The following is a 23827-nucleotide window of genomic DNA, read 5'->3' on the forward strand; positions in this document are numbered from 1 at the left end:
CCTCTGGTGCTGCTCCTCCGCCTCCTCTTCGCTGCCACTGCCACAAGCACTGCCACATCCACTGAAGGGCCGGATGGTTGGCTGGAGGCCCCTTGGCCGCCAATAGCCCCACACGGCCTTTCCCCAGAGCGTGGTGGCAAGGAGGGAAAAAGTTGGGGAGGGGAGGAGAGGAGAGGGACTCTTGTCCCCAATGTCGGCGAGCGTGGACTTGAGCATACACGGATTTTGGTATACATGGGGGGGGAGGTATACCAGGGGCCCACTGTATTCTCAAGCAAACGAGGGCCAAGAGAGCCCTGGAGAGCCTTGTCTTGGGGTGGCTCTGGATCTCTGGTGCCGCAACAAACTACAAATCCCAGGATTCCACAGGATGGAGGCAGGAGAGTTAACACAGTTTCAAACTGGAATATTTCTGCAGTGCAGATATAGCCTGAGCTAGATGTAAAAGGGTAGAACAGGGGTAGGCAACCTGTGGGCCGCGGGCCGGATGCAGCCCGGCAAGGCCTTGGGACCGGCCCCAGCCCAGTCCTGCCGCCGATTGCCGCCAGGGCCTTTGGCCTCTCGTGCGCAGGGGCAAGGGGGGCAATTGTCTATAGACACCTCAGAAATATGCATTTATATTAACATTTTTTAAAAAAAATCAGCACATGTTTTGTGTCCCCCACTTTTTAAAAAAAGTGTCTACCATTTGAAAATGTTGTCCTACAAGATATTAGTAATGAGAGATCTTGAAAAGGAGACAATAAAAGAAAATATGATAAGATGGGCACGGGATATAGGATGTGCAATCCCATATGAAGAATGGCTGAAGGCCTGGGACAAGACAAATAAATTCACCGCCTCACAGTCTCTAAAAGAAAATCATCTCAAAATATACAATAAGTGCTATTTCACACCAGCTAAAATTAATATATATATAAATATATATATATATATAATACCGAACTTAATATGTTGGAGATGTGGCATATGTGGTGGTCTTGTAAAAAAGTCAAGAAATTTTGGTTTAAGGTTCATTCTGAGATACAAACAGCCTTTTCTTTTCAATTTAACAGGTCTCCAGAGTTCTATTTACTGAACTATTTACTGCCAAAGATGGAAAAAAATATTGGATAACTGTTTTATACAGTCCGTCCTCACCTTACACGGGGGATCTGTTCCGGCGCGTAAGGCGAATTCCACCTATGCTAAAGCCCCATTGGAAACAATGGGGCTAGTGCGTGGCGGCGCGGGCGCGCGCAGGGCACGACGGGCGCGTGCGCCCATTCAATTGAATGGGACGTGACGCCCCTTCCGCCCCGCGCGCGCCCCGTGGCTTGAGCGCATACGCTCAAGTCCGCGTATGTCAAGACAGCATATGGCGAGGTTCCACTGTATTTAGTTACTGATGCAAGACTTGTGATAGCACAAAATTGGAATAGCAGTAACCCACCACAAATAGATGAATGGAAGGAAATTGACAGATTGACAAAATTGCTAAGTAATAGATCTGAATTGGTATTAAATGATGACTGGTTACCAATAGCACAGACATGGGGAAAGGTATTTGATATAAAGAAAGGTATTTTGATATAAATTTGATGCATGTGAAATGAGGGGAAATGTGTGTACATATTTTTTTATTTTTATTCAGAAATAGTTGTTTTTGTCAAGTTGATTATAATAAGTATAAAAAAATTGAGAATGTAAATAAGATTAAGATGTGAAATGAGCAAATTGGGGGGGGGGGGGGGAGAAAACTAGTAATAGTCAAAGCACAAAAAAAATGTTGTCCTACATTTGTCCCGGTTTATTTATTTAGTTAAATTTTTTAAAAATAATTTATTTATTTATTGGCTTCAGCCCCCCATTTGTCTGAGGGACACCAACCTCAGAAAAGTTGCCTATCCCTGGGGTAGAAGCACCCAAGTCTGGTTTTCCCCCCCTTAATAATGGTTTTACTTTCAAAAACTAAGAAGTATGTTTTTCTGTCTAATCTTTATTTTTGTTGTTTGTTTGATTCATTCTTGGTAATAGGAGATGGTCTCGTTTGTCAACTTCCTTCATGCGTAAAAATCTATTAATAAGAAAACTGGGGAGACTTTTAAAACCTCCCAAAGGAGCTACTTTTGGCCTTGTTTGGGGGACTAGCCTCCTCTTAGGAGCCAAAGACCAATGTTTGTGAAGAATAAGAATAAGGCTTGTGTTAAAACTATCCTCCCCATTTCTAATCCCTTTTAAAACCCTTGTTCCCCAGAAGGAGAAGAGCTGTGTAATAAGAAAACCCTCTCAGAAGAGAGACACAAAAGACACACAAAGAGACACACTTCCTTCCTTTTGGCCCAAGGAGCCTGGCCTCCTTCTGACTCTGGAGCCTCAGGAGAGAAAGAGAAGCCTCTGTTCAACTGAGGCTCAGAGAAGGTTCCGGAACATTATTCCCAACAGTCACAAGCAGCACAAAATGGCCGCTGGAACACAAAATGGCTTCTTCTGCCTCAGCGCTTGGCAGTTGGCAATTTGAGGCCTTCAGGGAACCCAAAATGGAGGATGAAAGGGCTCCAAAGTCAGAAGGGACCCCAAACAGGATTTCAAAACCATAACAACACCTAAAATCTTTCCTGATGCTATAATATAGAGACTCACTGAGATACGCTTTATAAATGCTTCTTTACATGTCTTTATAAATAAATAAAATGTAATAATACTAATGCTACTACTAATAATAGTAATAATAAGTTATAACCAGGAGCTTTCTCCCTGTGGCTTCTGCCCCAGAGGCCTCTGCGTATGCTCAGGAGCCCCTTCTTCTTCTCCTTCTTCTTCCTCTGCAGAATCCTCCAGGGGTCTCTCTGCTCTTCCTCCTCCTTAGGCTCTTCCTCTAAGCCTTCCTCCTCCTCCTCCTCCTCCTCAGGACCTTCCTCTAAGTCTTCCTCTTCCTTTTCCTCCCAGATTTTGGGGAAGAATTGTGTGCCTTCAATTCCTTTCTGGGGACCCCAAGGCAACACTGTCACAGGAGTCTCTTTGTAGGTTTTGTTGAAAGGTGTTTACCATTGCCTTCGTTTGAGGCTGAGAGAGTGTGCCTTGGGGGCTGGGGGGGGCTGCGTGCCTTGAACCCATGTCTAGTGACCCTATTCCCAGGGTTTCCTTGCCTTCAGGTTTGCCTTCCACTTTGCCCTTTGTCTTCCTCTGAGACTGAGCGAGTGTCTGCTGCCCAAGGTTCCCTCACAGTGGGTTTCATGGCCCAGAATGAATGCCATTTCCATCATGTAGATGTGTGTTTGTGTGTGTGTGTGTTGTATGCCTTCCAGCTGGCCATTGGTCTTCCTATGAGGCTGAGAGAGTGTGACTTACCCAAGGTCACCCATTTTATATAATGGGATTGTAGCACCCATGGATTTTGCTATCCAAACCAAATCCCAAAGGATACCAAGGGCCCATTGTTTTTCCATCTTTTTTTGCAAACAGCAAAGCAGATCTTGCTTGCCTGATCTTTGCATGTTCAAGAGCAGTGTTGGGCAAATGCTAAGAGATGCCTTGTGAGGTTAGGAAGAGGGTCCTGGAAAACAGTCCTCTTCCTCTGGACCCACAGACTCAGAAAGACATGGGCCCCCCATTCAATGGGACCCCTTTCTTTGAGGCTGCTCTAGGTCCAGGAGGGTCTCTCAGGAGAGATTGAGAAAGTCAGCCTTTGAGGAGCTCTGGTCCTTAAAGGTTAATATTTCCAGGCTTTCCTGAGAGGGCAATATTTGGGATTTGGGCAGATCCAGGCTGCAGGGCTCTCTCAGATCTGGTTCAAAAACACTGCAGAAATGATGATGATGATAATGATGATGATGATGAATCTTCCATTCAAACCCACTGAGCTTTGTGGATGCTCAAATAGTAACAGAGGTCAAAAACACATTGCAGAAATAATCCAGTTTGCAGAAATAAACCACTTCAACTGCCCTAGTTCAGTGCTCAAGAATCCTGGGAATTTTAGTTTATTATGGCATCTGAATTGTCTGACAGAGAAGACTAAATATCTCACAAAACTACAGTTCCCAGAATTCCCTAGCATTCAGCCAGACAGGTAAAGCAGCCCTGAACTTGGACCATTGTTAGTGGTTGGCTTGGAGCCTGAATAGGGTTCTAGAAGGCTGGTGGCTTTGGTCGTTGGCTGCTTAGGAAGAAGGGCTCCTTCTGGGTTTCCTCGGCAGGAAAGGAAAGGAAAGGTGGGTGCCTCAAGATGCCTTTGGGAGACCCCTAAATTTGGTTCCTTTGTGAGAATGCTGACTGAGGGGAAAGAGAAGAGAGATGGATTTGGTCCCCAGGGAGGCCCCCGGTCAGGCAGGGCAGGCCACACAACATTCGCTAACTCCCAAGTCAAATCCTGGTTTCCCTTCTTTTGCCCAGGACCTAAACCTGGACCAGAAAGGATCAGGTTTTATTTGCTTTCTTCTCCTGTAACAGGTGTTTTTCCTTGCCCTTTTTACACGTGGCAGTAAAGATACGATACATCAGGGCATGGCATTGAGCTTCCAGTTTTCATGCATGATCTTCAGACAGGAGATGAGGCTGCCTCTTCTCCATTTTGGAGGGAGCCCAATTCCAGGAAAGAGGAAAGGGCTCTGTGCAGACATCCAGATCAGATGTGAGAGCAGTAGCTTATTATAATTTGCAAGGCTTAGTTCATTGGTTTCTTCAACTAGAAAAATTGCAGAGGTCTATGGATTGGTTTAGTTTCTTGCTTTCTCTCAGTTGTGGTGGTACAAGGGATCACTCCTATATTCTGCATGCGCCATCTGGCTAGAAAGAAGGAGGCTAAATTAAATGCTTTTTATCCTTAGTTTTTTGTGGATTTTTTGGGCTATGTGGCCATGTTCTAGAAGAGTTTCTTCCTGACGTTTTGTCAGCATCTGTGGCTGCCATCTCTGAAGAAACTCTTCTAGAACGTGACCACATAGCCCGAAAAACCCACAAAAACCTATGGAAGCCGGCTACGAAAGCCTTCGACTTCACACTTTTTATCCTGTCTCTCCAAGCAAGTGAGAAAGAATAATTCTCTCATTTCCCCTTGATCTGGGAACAGACCTTTAAAACTTTCTCTCTTCATTTCTACACAGGAAAGTATATTAGTACAGTGGAACCTCGCCATACGCATACAACCCAGGTGCCAAAAAACACCCATAGAAATTCTGGACAGACTTGTTCAGTCTTTGTCTCTATTGGTGGAGGGCTATTTACACCAAGAAACCCATTGATCTTCAAAGGATCTCCAGTTTATTTAGTTTATTTATATACAGTGGGTCCTCGCCTTACGCCAGGATCCGTTCCGGATCCCTCCGTGTAAGGCGATTTCCGCCTATGCTCAAGCCCCATTGGAAACAATGGGGCTCATGCACAGCGGCGTGGCAGTGCGGGGGGTGCAACGGGCGCGCGCGCCCATTCAATTGAATGGGACGCGCCGCCCCTTCTGCCCCGTGCGCGCCCCACGGCTTGAGCGCGTATGCTCAAGCCGCGTAAAGCGCGCCCGCATATGATGCGGGCGCGCTGTACATCTATCCTTTCTCCCAATATAGGGACTCAGGGTGGCTAACAATAAATTTAATACAATACAAATTAATGACAATGCAAATGTATTAAAATTATAACTATTTTTTAAAATTAAACTATTTATATAATTACACCTTGAAAAAACCATATACAATTGCACCTTGACCTCTGAACTGCACAGCAGTTCAAACCTTATCTCTCGTTTTGCTTAGGATCCAGCCCTTGAGGCATCAGCATTTCCAGAAAGGAGAGAAAGTGGAAGAGCAAAATACTTTTTGTTTGGAGGAAGTGTCTATCCAGGTTCTGTCCTCTAAAACTATTAGAGCCACTTTGATGCTGTCTTTGATTCAGAACATATGATTTTAAGGCATCTTGCACTTCCATCTCCATCCAATAAACTTTTGAATTCTTTGAAGCATTCTGTTTTCCTGGCTGCCCATCCCAAGAGTATGAAACATAGCACCAGTCATGGAGATTCAGTCTTTTTCTTGATGGGGATACAGAGCGAAGGCCACAGGATCCCCACTCCTGACATAACATTTGGCCCAGTTAATTGCAGATATTTGACATACTTAATGTTAGAGCCAGACTGGGAGGTTTTGGGAGTCCCTGTCCCTCCAAAAGTAACTTTCCCAAGAGCAGTCTAGGTCTGCCTTCCAAAGACCAGCAGTGGATGGAGAAGGAGGCCTTGGGGAAGCAGAGGAGAGCTTGGCTTGACCCCCAAGGACTCTCCCTTGAAGGTTTCCATCTCTTTAGGAAACGGTGGAACCTGGGAGGGAGACTGAGGACTAGGACATGCTGGGAAAAGCTTCAGGGGAGCTTATGGGAGCAAATGTGGGTCTTTGCTTTCTCCTCCCGATTACTTTCCTGCTCTCTTTTGACAGCCTTGAAGTCAACACAAGGTAAGCTCAATGGTGGAAAAGATTACCAAAGCCATCTTCCCTGTACGTTCCATGCTCACCTCCATGGCACCTTAGGAGCAAGCAATCTCCACTGAGGGCAGCACAGTCAAAAAACAAAATCCAAAATGGGGAGTGGTCCTTGAGACCCTGATGGTCCTCTGAGAGGAAAATGCCAGCCCCTGAAACCAATCCTGGCCAGCTTTTGGGAAAGTGCCCTCAAGGTTTAGTCCAAGCAGCTATCAGCCCCTGGCAGACTGTCCCTTCCCTGAGTCTTGCTTCCTGGAGGCTCAGAGGAGATTCTGGGGGGTCCTGGCACCTCCTCTTCTTAGGGACCCTGAGCCCCAAGTTCAGCTGACAAATGGTAATTCGCCCACGATGAACCCCCCCCATTCCCTGCTCTGTCCTGGCACATGCCTTAGGAAACCTCTTCCATGGACATTTGGGAGCTCCTAATCTTAGTGGAAATGGGAACCTCAGGAATTCTCCTATTCTTCTCAACCGGGAAACAAGATATAGTTGTGAATGTCTTCCAATAAAAAGAGGGGTTGTCGTTGTTGTTGTTGTAATAACAGGGGTCCAGTCAATCGAGGTCTTCTTCAGGCAGAAAAGGGAGGTTTATGCAAATGCAGAATGACTGCTACGGAAGGCTCACTTGACCAATCAGAGACCAGGATAAAGGTTCTTCTGGAAGCTTCCGTGAGAAGGAGATATAAGGCCTGAGAGACCAAGAGACAGTTGGGGGAATTGTGTCGGTTGGAGATCGAGAGAGAGAGTTAAAGAGCGGAACTTGGAAGTTAGTCTCAGAATTGGACGCTTAGGTTTATTTGTTTTAATCCCTTGTATGAAATATCTTGCATGACTTATATTTATTATTTATAATACATATCTCCTTGGAGTATGTACTACTGGACGCTCCTTTTACACGTATTTTGGTTCAGTTCATGCTTGGGAAGATCAGTAAAGAAGTAGAAATAAGGTTCCTTAACCGGTTCCAGTGTAGTTTAAGGGAAATTCTTTTATAATTCACTGTGTGGAGGCAGTGTGATTTAAGGAATTTAAGGGTCTGCTGGGCTAAGAGCCATAACAGGGCTGTGGTTTGGCTGCTTGGACCCCAGGAGATCATCACAATCTCTGATCCCACGCATTGTGCAGGTCATACTCTCGATGTGGTCTTCTGTACGGAACAGGCACATCCGTGGGTGGAGGTAGTCCATATCTCCGCATTGCCATGGACCATGGATCGTTTCCTGGTCAAGGTTGGGCTGTAGGTCACTATTCCCTCCGTTGGGGGCAGAGGACCTATTAAAATGGTCCCACATAGAAGCTAGTAGAGCAATGGCTGTGAGATCTATTGGAGCAATCCTTAGATCCTACAACCAGGCAGGGGGTCATCTGGTCGCACCAGCTCTAAAGTTATAGCTCAGTTTTTTGTTCTTTCACCTGGCACACCTGCAACTTTGGTTCGGGCTGAGGTCGGCCTCACTTCCATCAGAGCTCATATTCATTTTGCTTTATTTAACTACTGGAGATCTGTAATAGGTTCTCCGGTTAAGGTTTTTCCTAAGTTGTGTTTCCAACATTTACCAAGCTGCAAAGTCTGGAGTTTAAGATACAATAGGTTGCTTGAATCATATCCTGCTCTAACTGAAAATCCTTCTACCCAGAATTCAAGAGAGAAGCTTCGTGAATACATTTTTAACCATGATGTGTATCTGGATACATTGGCTATTAACAATTAGAAATTTTCCAAATGGTTTAGATTATATAAATTGGACCATCAGAGGGCTGTTTACCGAGGGAAGCTTACATTCCCAAAGCTTAGGCAGGCTTTTACAGCTCTTCGTTTCCAAACAATGCCTTCAGCCATGATCCACACACCTATATTCCGGTTTATGTATTTGTGGAGCTCCAGAAATTGAGGACTTGCCTCATTATCTGCTTTTCTGCTCATTATATACTGATCCAAGAACTAAATTTATGGGATCTATTCTGTCCAATTTACAGTCTAAAACCACTTCTGAAAAGATTTTTTTTCTCCTGTCTGATATTGATTCTCAGGTAACTTATAAGGTTTCACTGTTTGCCTCAGCAGCAATCAAAATTCAGGCAAGGGCAATAGCGGACATAGCAGTTGATTGTCATGGGGATGATCTTATCTAAACTTTGAAGTTGTTTTTAATGTTGTTTTATTTGTCTGGAATTTTATTATGTTTAATGTATAAAATTTGGGTGTTAGTTATTTGATGGAGCATTTTATAATTCTGAATTTCTGTCACCTATTTTACATTTTAATCATGCGAATGGCCTTTGGCTTAAGCATTAATAAAAAAATTGATTGCTTGATCTAATGCTATTGAAGCCTATGCTGTGTGATGTTCTTTATTTGGCACAAAAATCTCCCCCAAATGAGGCATCAGAAGGGAGTGTCTCTCCTCTGCCCCACTTTTCAGGAGGAAGGGGGCTCCTCAAACCCCTTTTTACCATCAGATCCCCCTCCCCTCCATGGCCATGCCTCTCTCCAAGGGTCCCCCCCTGCCCTCTTTTCTCATAATAACCTCCCAAGTACCTGGGCCTCAAGGACCCCCCAAAGGAGGGGGTAGGGAAGGAAGGAGGGAGAGGCGGACTGGCAGGTTCCCTGCCTTTCTTTGGGGGGAAATCGGGGTTTCATTCCTTCTTACAACCCTCCCCCCCCCCCAGAAGACCCTCCAGCCAATCCTTCAAACAAACAAGGGCTCTCCCCCACTTCCCTCCCTCAGAACAGGCTGTGAGGGCAGCAGTGGCTTCAGAGGCTGAAACTCTGCATGCACATTAGCAACCAAAGGCCCCTCCTGAGTATGCGCAGGGATCGCAAGGCCCTTGCTGCTGCTGCTTATTCCACTCTCGGCCTTTGGAAGAAGGGAAGGAGTACGCCCTTCCGTCCTTTTTTCCTTCCTTCCAGAATGGAGCCCAACCAGCGGAGCTGGACTCCGGAGAGAAAGGCTGGGAAGGCTCTGCTTTGTACATATAGCTCTGTTTCTCTGAGTGTGAGTGTGTGTTTGTGTGTGTGTTTGTCTGTTTGCCTCTGTTCTTATGGCTGGGAATGGAGCTGAGGACTGAGGAGAAAAGAAAGTGTCAATTTTGTGCAAATTCACAACTTCTGTCCATCAATGAGTCCAGTGTGTTGAAACAGCAAAGAATTTTATTAAGAACACATAGTGAGAAATTCAGCTTTTAAATCAGAGCTGCCCTCCCCAAGCCAAAGAATACATTAAATCCCTAAAACGAAAAACTCCAACCTCTTCCAAACCTGGCCCCCACCTCTAATTCCCACAGTCTTCGCCTCATGGGTAAAAAAGCCCCCTTTGCCATGCCCAGAAAATAGCCCTCTTTATGTTAATACCGACTACCAACTTTCTTCATCCAACATCCCACAAATTACAAAAGCTATCATTCCCTTAACTATTCTATCCAGCTGCAACAAATCCCACCCCTCCATCTAGCTAACCTATTCCACAACCCATAATCCCCAGCCAAATTTATAAACTAAAACAAAGAAATATACTAATAGCAATTAAAACCAAAACTTAACGAAATATAACTTTAAAACTTAAACAGACATATTGACAGACAAACCTAACACAAAATCACAAGAGCCTTTTCTTATCACCAGTGGATTGAAAATATATTCTTTGTATTCCTTCTTGAGAAAAATAATGTCATTTCACTTCTCGGATTTGTGTGGCTTCTCTCCAGTGTGGCCTCTCTGATGTCTCACTAGGTTTGGCCTCTGAGAGAAACATTTCCCACAATGCTGGCATTTGTATGGATTCTCTTCAGTGTGGACTCTCTGATGTATCACTAGGTAAGATTTGGACGAAAAACATTTCCCACAATGCTGGCATTTGTATGGATTCTCTTCAGTGTGGACTCTCTGATGTATAACTAGGTAAGATTTTGACAAAAAACATTTCCCACAATGCTGGCATTTGTATGGATTCTCTTCAGTGTGGACTCTCTGATGTATCACTAGGTAAGATTTGGACGAAAAACATTTCCCACAATGCTGGCATTTGTATGGATTCTCTTCAGTGTGGACTCTCTGATGTATCACTAGGTAAGATTTGGACGAAAAACATTTCCCACAATGCTGGCATTTGTATGGATTCTCTCCTGTGTGGACTCTCTGATGTATCACTAGGTAAGATTTGGACGAAAAACATTTCCCACAATGCTGGCATTTGTATGGATTCTCTCCTGTGTGGACTCTCTGATGTATCACTAGGTAAGATTTGGACGAAAAACATTTCCCACAATGCTGGCATTTGTATGGCTTTGCTCCTGTGTGGACTCTCTGATGTATCACTAGGTTTGACCTCTGTGAAAAACATTTCCCACAATGCTGGCATTTGTATGGCTTCTCTCCAGTGTGGACTCTCTGATGTATCACTAGGTTTGACCTCTGTGAAAAACATTTCCCACAATGCTGGCATTTGTATAGATTCTCTCCAGTGTGGCCTCTCTGATGTATCACTAGGTAGTATTTCGATGAAAAACATTTCCAACAATGATGGCATTTGTATGGCTTATCTCCTGTGTGGACTCTCTGATGTATCACTAGGTAAGATTTTGACAAAAAACATTTCCCACAATGCTGGCATTTGTATGGCTTCTCTCCTGTGTGGACTCTCTGATGTCTCACTAGGTTTGGCCTCTGAGAAAAACATTTCCCACAATGTTGGCATTTGTATGGATTCTCTCCAGTGTGACCTCTGTGATGTATCACTAGGTATGACTTCGAAGAAATACATTTCCCACAAGGCTGGCATTTGTATGGCTTTGCTCCTGTGTGGATTCTCTGATGTATGACAAGGATTGACTTGTAAGCAAAACGTTTCCCACAATGGTGGCATTTATGTGACGTCTTTGCTGTGTGGAGTCTCTGATGACTCAAATGTTCTTCTGTAAAGAAGGACAATGACATAGAAGACTGAAAATTAGAGTTACTGTATATACTCATGTACATGTCGACCTCATGTATAAATCGAGGGTAGGTTTGGGGGTAAAAATTATGGATTTTAATATGACCCGTGGATAAATCGAGGTGGCAGCCACTCCCTCTGCATCACAGAATAATAGAGTTGGAAAAGATCCCAAAAGCCATCCAATCCAACCCCATTCTGCCATGCACGAACTCTCAGTCAAAGTATCCCTGACAGATGGCCATGCAGCCTCTTTTTAAAGACCTCTAAGGAAGGAGATTCCACCACTCTCTGAGGGAGTGTGTTTCACTGTGGAACAGCCCTTACTGTCAGGAGTTCCTCCTAATCGTGAGGTGGAATCTCTTTTCCTGTCCCCTGTGCTCCATTTGTCTCTTGGCATTCCTTTGAGTGAGGCATTAGAGCTGCTGCCCTGGTCTCCCTGGCTCATGGTGCTCTGTGAGGTGCTCAAAGAACCATCACTGCTGCCACATCCCCACAGTTCTCTCTCTCTCTCTCCCTCTCCCTCTCCCCCCCTCTCTCTATCCCCCCATCCCTTTGATTCTTTATTTGAGAAATCTAGCTCAAGGAGCTGCTGTTTTCTTATTTTGGGGGGGGGGGGGGAGAAAGAGAGGCTCCCTCCCTCTCAGTCGGACTCTCCAGCTCCAGTGAGTCTTAAGTTTAAAAACAGCAGATAAAAAGAGTTTTCCCCCTCTCTCCTTTTCTCAGCCACTGCTTGAGCTCTCTCAATTCCCCTTTCTAAACTACAAGTCCCAGGGTGCAACACAAGGCAGCCAAATTACTTAAAGTGGAACAATAACGTTTGCTATAATTTCCTTAGTTTCTGCCCCCTTAAAAACAGCCAAAGAGCAGACATTTCCCCCCTGTCTCCTTTCCCCAAAAATGTTTGAGGGCTGCAGTCTGCCTTTTTAAAAACAGCCAGCCAAGCCAAGCCAAGCCAAGCCAGCTTCTCCCAGGGCTTGAGAAAAAGGGGAGAGAGGAAGAAACGCCTAATATAGAGCCCAAACACACAAGCAAAGGAACAGACGGGAGATCGCTCTTTTTTTGTCCCCGTGGAGCGCGCGCACACACACACACACACACAGAGAGAGAGAGAGAGGCAAGGAGACCAGCAGGGATACCTCCACAGTTGCAGCTGCGAGGCAAGGAGCCAGGTGTGGAAGGGAGGGAGGGCAGAGTTTCTTTTGCAAGACAGCCTCCCTGGACAAAAGCAATTGCCAGTAAACCTCCACTCACTCACTCAATCACTCCCTCCCTCCCTGCCTCCCTCCCTCGTGGCTCCTGGGCAGCACATCTTTCAGGACACGCTCTGCTTTCCCCTCGGCTGCAAAGTCACGGTCACCATTTTTCTCAGCCACATTACCGTATTCCCCTGTCTATAAGTCGACTCAGGATTTTGGGACCAACTTTTTAGCATAAATTTTTCGACTTATAGATGAGTATATACGGTAAGAAAGGAGAGTGTTACCCCATGATTTAGCCCTCATTAACCCCTCCTTATTTGAGATTAAATTAATACATTTGCTGTGAGTAACCCAAGCATGATCCTGCTGCTTATGCCCCTAAATCCATGGAACAATTGCATCCTTACTCATAAGAGCTAGCAAAGAAGAGACTGGATGGGGACTGCCTTGAGGGAATCAGTGGAAGCTGATAGTCAAAGAACTGTTGAAAAAATATTCCATGAAACATGTCCAAATATACTTTGATTGACAGGTGGCATCATATCCTGTGAGACTGCCATAGAGTGCTGAGTCAGAGCCCAAGGCATGATGCAAGCTAACTGCAGAGGTCACTTCATGCTGTTTGGTACCAGTATATGACTCACAACCAATACAGTATACAGCTCACAGGCAGTTTGGTGTGGATTTAATTGGAGTTGTGTGTACAAGAGATGGTGAAGTTGAAGGAACTCGGAGAGGAGAGCTTGCAAATATTTGTATTATTTTGTAACTCAAGAGAGATAGATTTTTAGTCTAAAAAGTGGTCAGTGCGTTGCCAATATCTATATCTGGATATTTGCTTCTGTACTCTGCTATGTTATTGCTGAGCTGCATCTGGGAGTGTCACCCTCAGATTGTGCTGTATATTGGCTTCTGAACACGATAGGAATTCAGAGCCAAGAAGGACTGAGAGCCAGTGTGCTAATCCTTTTTGTCTGATTTATTTGCTCCAAGCACCCATTGCATTCAATTTGGTTTCAGACCATTCTTCCCCCCAGGACACATTCTAAAGCAATTTAAACCCTTTTGGACACTCGGTTTCTGCCCCCAAGCAACAATTCCAGTATAAATATCTGCCCTGGGTGGCTGTTCTTTGACTTCAGTCCAATTACAGACAGACAGTCTGTTAGTTTACATGGCTAAGCACCTCAATGCAGCCGCCAAACCCATTTGTTGCATGAGCTCCTGACTTCTCTTTCCATTTCGAACCCTCAGCAATTGGAATCAAGATCCACGTAGGTAAAGTATTACCATTATGAAAGTCTTACATCTCTTGATCACTCCCACCTGTTATCTAGTTCTTGTGCATGTTTGTGAACACTTACGTGTGTGTGTATTATGCTTTTCCCCTCAATAGAAAATAAAAAAAAACTATTTCAAATGCCTTTGGAGTTCTGTGTGCTTCCAGGCCTGGTATAGTTAAGCTGAATCCCGAGGTTGCTTTTGCCCCAACCAAACTTTATATCTCCTTTCAGCTAAGTAACAAATTCCCCTAAAAGCACAGCACTTGCGGCTGTCCTCCCCAGATTCCAGCATTCTGGGTAACAAAGGGCCTCTTGAACCAACCATGGAACTAAGCAAGCTCCGGTAGGAAAAGAAACATTAGAGAACATTGCCATTGTTCTCTAAGCCATTGCAGGGCCAACAGAGGGATTTTACCCAAGAAGTCTCTCCAGAGTCTCAAAAGGCTTGAAGAGGGGCCAAAAAAGCCAGGAAACTTGGTCAGGGATGGGCTGAGGAGCATTTGGAGTCAAAAAGCATTTATCTCCATTGTTCCTTCCCACAAAATCCTAGAATTGACAGTTTAGGATAGGATATTTAGAATCCTTAGAAATTGGAGAGAAATAGTGACTCACTAAACTACAAATTCCAAGATTTCACGAAAGCTGCTACGACAAACTATGTGTGAAAGGGATCTAAGAGTCCTGGTAGACCACAACTTGAACCTGGGTCAACAGTTTGATGCAGCAGCTAAAAAGGCCAATGTGATTCTAGGCTACATAAATATGGGTATAGTGTTATGGCAGGGGGTTGGACTGGATGGCCTTTCTGGTTTCTTTCAACTCTTTGATTCTGTGTTATAGATTCAGGGAAGTAACAGTGCAATTCTGTTCTACTTTGGTCAGACCCTCACTTGGAATACTGTGTCCATTTCTGGTCACCACGATTCAAAAAGGATGTCGAGAAGCTGGAGTTTATCCAAAGGAGAGCAATAAAAAAGGTGAAGGGTTTGGAAACCATCAAGCCCTATGAGGAGTGGTTTAGGGATCTGGGAATGTTTAGCCTGGAGAAGAGAAGGTTAACAGTGGATAGCCCTGTTCAAATATTTGAAGAGATACTGAGGATGGAGCAAGCTTGCTTTCTGCTGCTCTAGAGCAAAGGACATAGAACAATGGAAGCAAGGCATAGGAAAAGAGGTTCTACCTAAACATTAGGAGGAACTTCCTGACAGTAAGAGCTATTCAACAGTGGAGTATCCTCCCTCAGAGAATGGTGGCATCTCATTATTATTATTATTATTATTTTCTAAAGCGCTCCATCTTTGAAGGTCTTTAAAGGTCTTTGAAGGTCTTTAAACAAAGGCTAAATGGCTATCTCCTGGTGATGCTTTCAATGTGTATTCCTGCATTGCAAGGGGTTGAACTATATGGTCCTTGTTATCTGTATAAAGTCTTCGATTCTATAATTCTAAAGTGGAATCATAGTGCCATGATAATGCAGAATGAAAGGCCCCTCAGTCTTCATAGAAAGGGCAATGAATTCAGCTTCCTTACCCACAGAGGCCACATTCTCGTAATTTTCCATCATCACATCCTTGTACATAAGTCTCTGCTTCTTCGTCAGCAGTTTCCATTCCTCCTCAGTGAAATATACTGCCACATCTGCAAAGGTCACCTGCAATAAAAAAAATAGCCTTCATCCAGAGAATGACTAATAAAAGGGGAGGGAGAAGCACATGATGCATCCCAAAAATTATTTCATCACCTCAGAATTTAGTCCAGGAAATAAACTTTAAATTCCTTTAGCAAGAAAAAAGCTACTGCCTTTCAGGACCAGTTTGTCTCAAATTCTTTGAATGTAATATACAATATAATTTAGGCCATGGCTGGGATATTAATGATAGATTAGAATACTGACTATCCCGACACGTATAGTACATTTAGCCTCCAAAGATTATAGTGCATTTAGCCATTTGTTGCCAAATTTCAGAGGCGAATGTCATTTTTAAAAAGCAGTTCTTGGGAGCACTGTGGGCTTGAAGGCCATGGGGACACCCCCAATTTAGATCCAGAGACATTCTCCCATATCCCCCAACATTTCACAGATGGAAAAAACAAGACATATGTGGACAAGCAACATCAGAAAGTGGTGAAGATGGACAAAGTTGTTTATGAAGAAGATCACACAAGTGGGAAAGGGCACAACAGTTTGTTTTTGCCTCAGACTCCTAGCAAGGGCAAGTCCCTGCCCCCTTCTTTCTTCTCCAACCCCCACTTTTGAGTTGATGGGTTGCAAACTCCTTGGCAATCATTATGCAGAAACTGAAATGAGCGGAAGAATTGGGAAAGTGGGAGGAGAAGAGAGAAACCAGGACATTTTAAAAGCCCTCGAAATATTGGGATGACAGAGGATTAACCAGGACTGTCTCTGCCAAACTCGGACAGTACTTTATTTGCTTCCTTTCATAAATTGGCCCAGCAGTGACATAGATGAAGCTAATAGGACAGTGACTCACCAAAGAGTTGTTGTACCTCGGCAGCCTTCTTCTCTTGGAGCCCAACTCCCTCCGCTTGGCCTCTGTGTTGGCCATCAGGTGGGCAGGGGTCCTGGTGGTCCTGCACTTGGGTCACTTCCAGAAAGAGAGGCCCCAAAGCCGTGTACAAGGAGGCCCAGATGAAGGTCCTGAGAAAAGGGACCAGGGTTAGGATTGGCTTGGCAAGAAGCCCTGCAGCACTCAAAGAGACAGAGAACAGCATCCTGCTGATGACACACACAGATGGCATATGCCTCCGTTGGGCCTATGCAGAGGTGGGCATTTGCTTCCTAGCCCGATTCCACATGGTGCAACACTGGAGCATAGAGGGTTCTGCTGGGTCAGGCTTTCTGGCCTAGTGGCCTCCCATTGGCCAAAGCAGTTGCCCTCCATCCCCCCAGGAAGTTACCCGGTCAAGCAGGGCAGGAAAGGAGCTCTCTCTTCTCTGGTTGCCCTCCTTCCATGGGATCCAGCGCTCCTCCCAGGATCGGGGGCGGGGGGGTGATGGGAACAACCAATTCCCATGGCAGCCTTCTGCATGCAGAGAAGTCACAATTCTCAAAGTGTCTCTGCCCATGTGGAGAGTGCCTATTTTCCACACTGTTGCCTGGCCATCTTGCCTTGGGAATGTCCTGTTCTAGCCACAAGTAGGACTAAATCTTAGCCTGTATCCTATCCTATACTTAGTCCCGATCAGAGTAGAATCACTCAGTCTCTTGGATTTACCTATAGATTGACTCACCAGTCAATTATGGGTTCAGTCAGTCTACGCTAGGTTTAACCAACAGGATTCAGGCCTCCTCAGACTTTAAATTCCGATAAATTGCAATAGAATGTAGAAAATATATATACATAATTATGCATTGTATAAAATTCAATGTATGTACTTTAGTTTCAATAAAAATTATTTTTAAAAAAGACTTTAAATGCAGGAATGTTGATTTTTCCATGCTGCATCATCATCACTGATGTGAATTTGATTTCTCTTTCATGCAGAGGAAGAGGAGGAGGAGGAGGAGGACCACCTTCTTTATGGAAAGATTAAAGAGCAGATCATTAAACAGAGAGTCTGTGAACATCTAGAAAGCAATGCCATAATCACATAAGGTCAATATTAGTTTCAGAGAAATAAGTCATGCCTGACAAATCTAATCTTGGTAGATGATCCTGGTAGATGAAGGGAATGCTATGGATATAGTATACCTTGATTTCAGTAAGGTTCCCTATGTCATTCTTGCAAAGAAGCGATTTTGGGCTGCATCAATAGAAGTATAATGTCTAGATCAAGAGAAGTAATAGTGCCACTCTATTCTGCTCTGGTCAGGTCCCACCTGGAATATTTTGTCCAGTTCTGGCACCACAATTCAAAAAGGATGTTGAGAAACTGGAGTGTGTCCAAAGGAGGGCAACTAAAGTGGTGCAGGATTTGGAAACCATGCCCTATGAGGAATGACTTAGGGAGCTGGGGGTGTTTAGCCTAGAAAAGAGAAAGTTAACAGGTGATATGATAGCTCTGTTTAAATATTTGAAGGGATGTCATATTGAGGAGGGAGCAAGCTTGTTTTCTGCTGCTCCAGAGAACAGGACCCAGAACAATGGATGCAAGCTCCAGGAAAAGAGATTCCACCTCAACATTAGGAGGAACTTCCTGACAGTAAGGGCTGTTCGACAATGGAACACACTTCTTCCTTGAAGTGCTGTCGAGTCTCCTTCATTTGAGGTCTTTAAGCAGAGGCTGGGTGGCCATCTGTCAGGGATGCTTTGATTGAGAGTTCCTGCATGGCAGAATGGGGTTGGACTGGATGGCACCCAAAGCCCAGCCTCCCCACTGGCCCTGGGTCCCCTGCCTCCCCTTCCTCAGAGCCTCACAGGCCCCTCCCTCCCTCCCTCCCTCCCCCCAAAATGGAGGGTCAGAGGCACAAAGGGACACACAGTCCTCTTTTTGGCCCAAGGAACCTGGCCTCCTTCTCGCTCTGGAGCCTCAGAGAGAGAAAGAGGAACCTCTGTTCTGTTGGGGCGTGTGGAAAAACGCGCTGTGTCCACCACAACCACCTGCACAGTTGAACCACATTGACAGGACGCCAGGGAGAAGGAATCTGTGGAGATGTCTGCAAAGGTATTCTGGTCAAGAAGGAAATATTCCTTCACCACTGCAAACGGACATGAGCTCCAGGCTTGAGAAATAACCACAGAACAAGCCTTCACTCTTCATGAGGACTTTAATCTTCGTTTGCAATATTTACTATATATATATATATATATATATATATACACACACACACACACACACACACAGTGTATTGGACAACCGTCTCTAATACACACTATTTACACAACCAACAATAATAACACAACCTGTGATGCAGCCACAGTAACACCAACCACAGAGAGGCAGTTGCTCTCACACACCAACTGTCTCACTCTGTCTCTCAGTGACAGTTAGGAAGGACAGTTGACAGTTGCATCAACAGTCCGATGATGCACTGTTCAAATGCTGACACATATACACTGGTACCTCGGGATACGAAATACCCAGGTTACGAAATTTTCGGGATACGAAAAACGTGGATTGGAAAAAACTGTTTCGGGTTACGAATTATTTTTCGGGTTACGAAATTCGTTTTGGCGCGAAATTCAAATGATGCAAAGTGCAACGTACAGATTTTCCAGGGATTTCCAGGGCTAACGGAAACCTAAGGGGGCTGGGTTAGGGGTTAGCTTTGGCGCGAATTTTGAATTTCGTTAGCAGCAGTGATTGGCTTGAGAAATCAAGCTGATCAACTGTATTGGCTAACGAAATTGGGGGGGGTGGCCTGGCTTGAGGTACAAAAGCCGGCTTCCATTGATCTGCTCCTTTGTCTGGCCCTGTGGACTGTGTGAGGAAGAGTTGATATTTTGAGCTCTGACTCTTGGGTTCACTTGCGGTTCGGACTTTGCCTGGCTTTGGACTTTTGCTGCCTTTGCCAGGTGTATCTTCGGATCAAGACCGGCCATCAGGAATTTCTCTACAGGTAGGTTGATGGATTTTTACCTTCTTCTTGTGGGGTGGGCTGGGGTGAGACAGTGTGACCATGCTTTTGCTGTGGGGTGCTGGGTTTTTTTTTTTTTTTTTTTTCAAAGTGTGGATTGTGGGTTTTGCTACTGGCATGTTCAGATTTGTGGATTATGGGCTTGAGGTGCTGGGTTGCTTTTTTTGGGTTTTTTTGCTGTTTGGGTGGCATGCTCTGATTTGTGGATTATGGGCTTGAGGTGCTGGGTTGCTTTTTTTGGCTTTTTTTGCTGTTTGGGTGGCATGCTCTGATTTGTGGATTATGGGCTTCACATGCTGGGTTGCTTTTTTTGGGTTTTTTTGCTGTTTGGGTGGCATGCTCTGATTTGTGGATTATGGGCTTGAGGTGCTGGGTTGCTTTTTTTGGCTTTTTTTGCTGTTTGGGTGGCATGCTCTGATTTGTGGATTATGGGCTTCACATGCTGGGTTGCTTTTTTTGGGTTTTTTTGCTGTTTGGGTGGCATGCTCTGATTTGTGGATTATGGGCTTGAGGTGCTGGGTTGCTTTTTTTGGCTTTTTTTGCTGTTTGGGTGGCATGCTCTGATTTGTGGATTATGGGCTTGAGGTGCTGGGTTGCTTTTTTTGGGTTTTTTGCTGTTTGGGTGGCATGCTCTGATTTGTGGATTATGGGCTTGAGGTGCTGGGTTGCTTTTTTTGGCTTTTTTTGCTGTTTGGGTGGCATGCTCTGATTTGTGGATTATGGGCTTGAGGTGCTGGGTTGCTTTTTTTGGCTTTTTTTGCTGTTTGGGTGGCATGCTCTGATTTGTGGATTATGGGCTTGAGGTGCTGGGTTGCTTTTTTTGGGTTTTTTGCTGTTTGGGTGGCATGCTCTGATTTGTGGATTATGGGCTTGAGGTGCTGGGTTGCTTTTTTTGGCTTTTTTTGCTGTTTGGGTGGCATGCTCTGATTTGTGGATTATGTTGCTTGAGGTGCTGGGTTGCTTTTTTTGGCTTTTTTTTGCTGTTTGGGTGGCATGCTCTGATTTGTGGATTATGGGCTTCACATGCTGGGTTGCTTTTTTGGGTTTTTTTGCTGTTTGGGTGGCATGCTCTGATTTGTGGATTATGGGCTTGAGGTGCTGGGTTGCTTTTTTTGGGTTTTTTTGCTGTTTGGGTGGCATGTTCAGATGTGTGGATTATGGGCTTGAGGTGCTGGGTTGCTTTTTTTGGGTTTTTTTGCTGTTTGGGTGGCATGCTCTGATTTGTGGATTATGGGCTTCACATGCTGGCTTGCCTTTTTTGGCTTTTTTTCCTTTTAGGGTGGCATGTTCAGATGTGTGGATTATGGGCTTGACATGCTGGGTTTTTTTTTTCTGTTTTCAAAGTGTGGAGTGTGGGTTTTGAAACTTTGGCCATGGTCCCATGTGGGCCAGAGAGTCCCACCATAGGGTGGCATTTTCAGATTTTGGGTTTCTGGCCTATGGGCTTGTGTTCTTGTGTGCTTTGGCCATGGCTGTGATGATTTGAGAGTGTGGGGTGGGACTTTTGCAAGTTTGGGCCAGAGAGTGTGACCATGGGGGTGGGGGTGGTTTCCAATTGTGGCTTTTGCTCAGTGCCTGTGCCTTTTGTCCTTTTTAGGCTTGAGCTATGGCTCCCAAGCCAAGCGGTGAGAAAAAGAAGAGGGCTCCCTTGTCCTTGGAGGACAAGAAGGACATCATCGCCAAGCACGAGAGGGGCGTGCGCTTGGTGGACATTGCCAAGGAGTATGGACGAAACCCTTCGACAATTGGCACTGTCCTCAAGCAGAAGGAGGCCATCAGAGCTGTTGTGGCTCCAGCGAAAGGCGTGACGACGATCGCCAAGCAGAGGACACCGAAGCACGAGGAGATGGAGCGCCTGCTTCTCCTCTGGATCAAGGAAAAGGAGCGAGTCGGGGACACTGTGACCACCTCGGTCATCTGCGAGAAGGCCATCACCATTTTCGAAGACCTGGCCAGCAGGGAGGCAGCTGAAGGAACTTCTTCGCAGGAGGAGCCAGCCACCCCGGACTTCAAAGCATCACGTGGCTGGTTCGAGAAGTTCAAGAGGAGGACCGGGATCCACTCTGTCGTCCGTCACGGCGAGGTGTCCAGCGCAGACCACCAGGCCGCCGAAGCATTCGTCGTCGCGTTCAAGGCCATGGTGGAGGAGGAAGGCTACGTCCCGCAGCAATTCTTCAATTGCGACGAGACGGGCCTCTTCTGGAAGAAGATGCCTCGCCGCACCTACATCACCCAGGAGGAGAGGAGACAGCCAGGCCACAAGCCTATGAAGGACCGCTTCACACTTGCGTTGTGTGCCAATGCCAGCGGGGACTGTAAGGTCAAGCCCCTGTTGGTGTACCACTCCGAAAATCCAAGGGCTTTCAAGGCACACAACATCCAGAAGGACAGGTTGCCAGTGATGTGGCGCTCCAATGGCCGCGCATGGGTCACACGCCTCCTTTTCGTCGAGTGGATCAACAGTGTCTTCGCCCCGACAGTGAAGCGGTACCTGGAGGAAGAAGATTTGCCCTTGAAGTGCCTCCTCCTCTTGGACAATGCTCCTGCGCACCCGCATGGCCTGGAGAAGGACATCCTCGCGGAGTTCTCCTTCATCAAGGTCCAGTTTCTGCCACCCAACACGACCTCCCTCTTGCAACCCATGGACCAGCAGGTGATCGCCAACTTCAAGAAGATCTACACCAAGCACATGTTCAAGCGTTGCTTCGATGTGACGGAGAGCACACAGCTGACCCTTCGAGAGTTCTGGAAGCAGCATTTTGATATCGTGGTGTGCTTGAAGATGGTGGACTTGGCCTGGCAGGAGATCACCAGGCGCAACCTGATTGCTGCGTGGAGGAAGCTGTGGCCTGATGCTTCTTCCTTGGAAGGGTCACAGTCCGAGGGTGCTGAGCCAGGTGAAGAGGAAGAGGTGCACGAGATCGTCTCCATCGCAAGGTCCCTGGGACTCGACGTGGACAACGAGGACGTGGAGGAACTCATCGAGGAGCACAACGAGGACCTGACAACAGAGGACCTGAAGGCCTTGGCGGCGATCCAACACTCGGCCGTGGATGAAGACGTGCTCCATTTCGACAGGGGCCAGGAGGAGGAGGCTGCGGGGGCATCTTTGCCAACGGCAGAAATTAAAGACATTTTGCGGCAATTCCACAATGTGTCTTCATATGTGGAGAAGCACCACCCTGAGAAGGTGCTCACCAGCCATGCCATTGCCCATTTTGATAATGTCTGCCTTAGCCATTTTAAGAACCTGCTTAAGGGCCGGCAAAAGCAGACATCCTTGGACCAGTTCTTCACTAGAGAGGGAGAACCGTCATCCAAGAAGGCAAAAGGTGACCCTTAAAAAAAAGGTGACCCTTAAAAAAAACACCAAATTCTTTTTTAAAAAATGGTTAACTTTGTTAAATTGGTGGCATTGGCTAAATTGGCTGAATTGGTTAAATTGCTTGAATTGGCTAAATTGGCTGAATTGGTTAAATTGCTTGAATTGGATAAATTGGCTGAAGTGTTTAAATTGCTTGAATTGGATAAATTGGCTGAAGTGGTTAAATTGCTTGAATTGGCTGAAGTGGTTAAATTGCTTGAATTGGTTTAAATTTGGCTTTTTGGGCTGCCCCTCTCCTCCTCCTCCTCCTCCTGCCTCACTCCGAGATGCCAGGACCAGATGCCAAGACCAGCAAAGATAAGAAAAACACTTTTGTATGGTCATGGGTGTGATGATTTGAGAGTGTGGGGTGTGGGCTGTGAGTTTTGCAAGTCTGGCCTTGATTTGATGCGGGCCAGAGAGTGTGACCATGGGGTTGCTTTTTTAGATTTGGGGTGGTATGGTCATGGGTGTGATGATTTGAGAGTGTGGGGTGTGGGATGTGAGTTTTGCAAGTCTGGCCTTGATTTGATGTGGGCCAGAGAGTGTGACCATGGGGTTGCTTTTTTAGATTTGGGGTTTTTGGCCTTTGAGATTGGGTTCTGGGGTGGTTTGGTCATGGCTGTGATGATTTGAGAGTGTGGGATGTGAGTTTTGCATGTTTGGCCTTGATTTGATGTGGGCCAGAGAGTGCGACCATGGGGTTGCTTTTTTAGATTTGGGGTTTCTGGCCTTTGGGTTTGGGTTCTGGGGTGGTTTGGCCATGGCTGTGATGATTTGAGAGTGTGGGATGTGAGTTTTGCATGTTTGGCCTTGATTTGATGTGGGCCAGAGAGTGTGACCATGGGGTTGCTTTTTTAGATTTGGGGTTTCTGGCCTTTGGGTTTGGGTTCTGGGGTGGTTTGGCCATGGCTGTGATGATTTGAGAGTGTGGGATGTGAGTTTTGCATGTTTGGCCTTGATTTGATGTGGGCCAGAGAGTGTGACCATGGGGTTGCTTTTTTAGATTTGGGGTTGCTTTGGTCATGGCTATGATGATTTGAGAGCTCCTCCTCCTCCTTCTCC

General features: G+C 45.7%; 2 protein-coding genes across 3 annotated transcripts in view; both read right to left on the reverse strand.

Moving 5' to 3' along the window:
- The window catches only part of LOC149290465 (uncharacterized), a 200153-nt gene that overhangs the window by 120556 nt on the left and 55770 nt on the right, over positions 1-23827 (reverse strand). The gene's annotated exons all lie outside the window — the stretch shown is intronic.
- LOC149290470 (uncharacterized) overlaps positions 9930-23827 on the reverse strand; it is a 165415-nt gene continuing 151517 nt past the window's right edge. For both annotated transcript variants that reach the window (XM_089489215.1, XM_089489214.1), the window contains exons 2-4: positions 16352-16518; positions 15390-15510; positions 9930-11354 (exon numbers count right to left, since the gene is read on the reverse strand). In XM_089489215.1, coding sequence (XP_089345341.1) covers positions 10117-11354; positions 15390-15510; positions 16352-16426 — 1434 coding nt within the window. In that variant the 5' untranslated portion in view covers positions 16427-16518 and the 3' untranslated portion in view covers positions 9930-10116. The remainder of the gene's footprint in view (positions 11355-15389; positions 15511-16351; positions 16519-23827) is intronic.

This window comes from Sceloporus occidentalis, unplaced genomic scaffold (assembly GCF_023333645.1).
Source record: "Sceloporus occidentalis isolate IW3139 unplaced genomic scaffold, rSceOcc1.0.p SCAF_39, whole genome shotgun sequence".
NCBI classification, from domain to species: domain Eukaryota; kingdom Metazoa; phylum Chordata; class Lepidosauria; order Squamata; family Phrynosomatidae; genus Sceloporus; species Sceloporus occidentalis.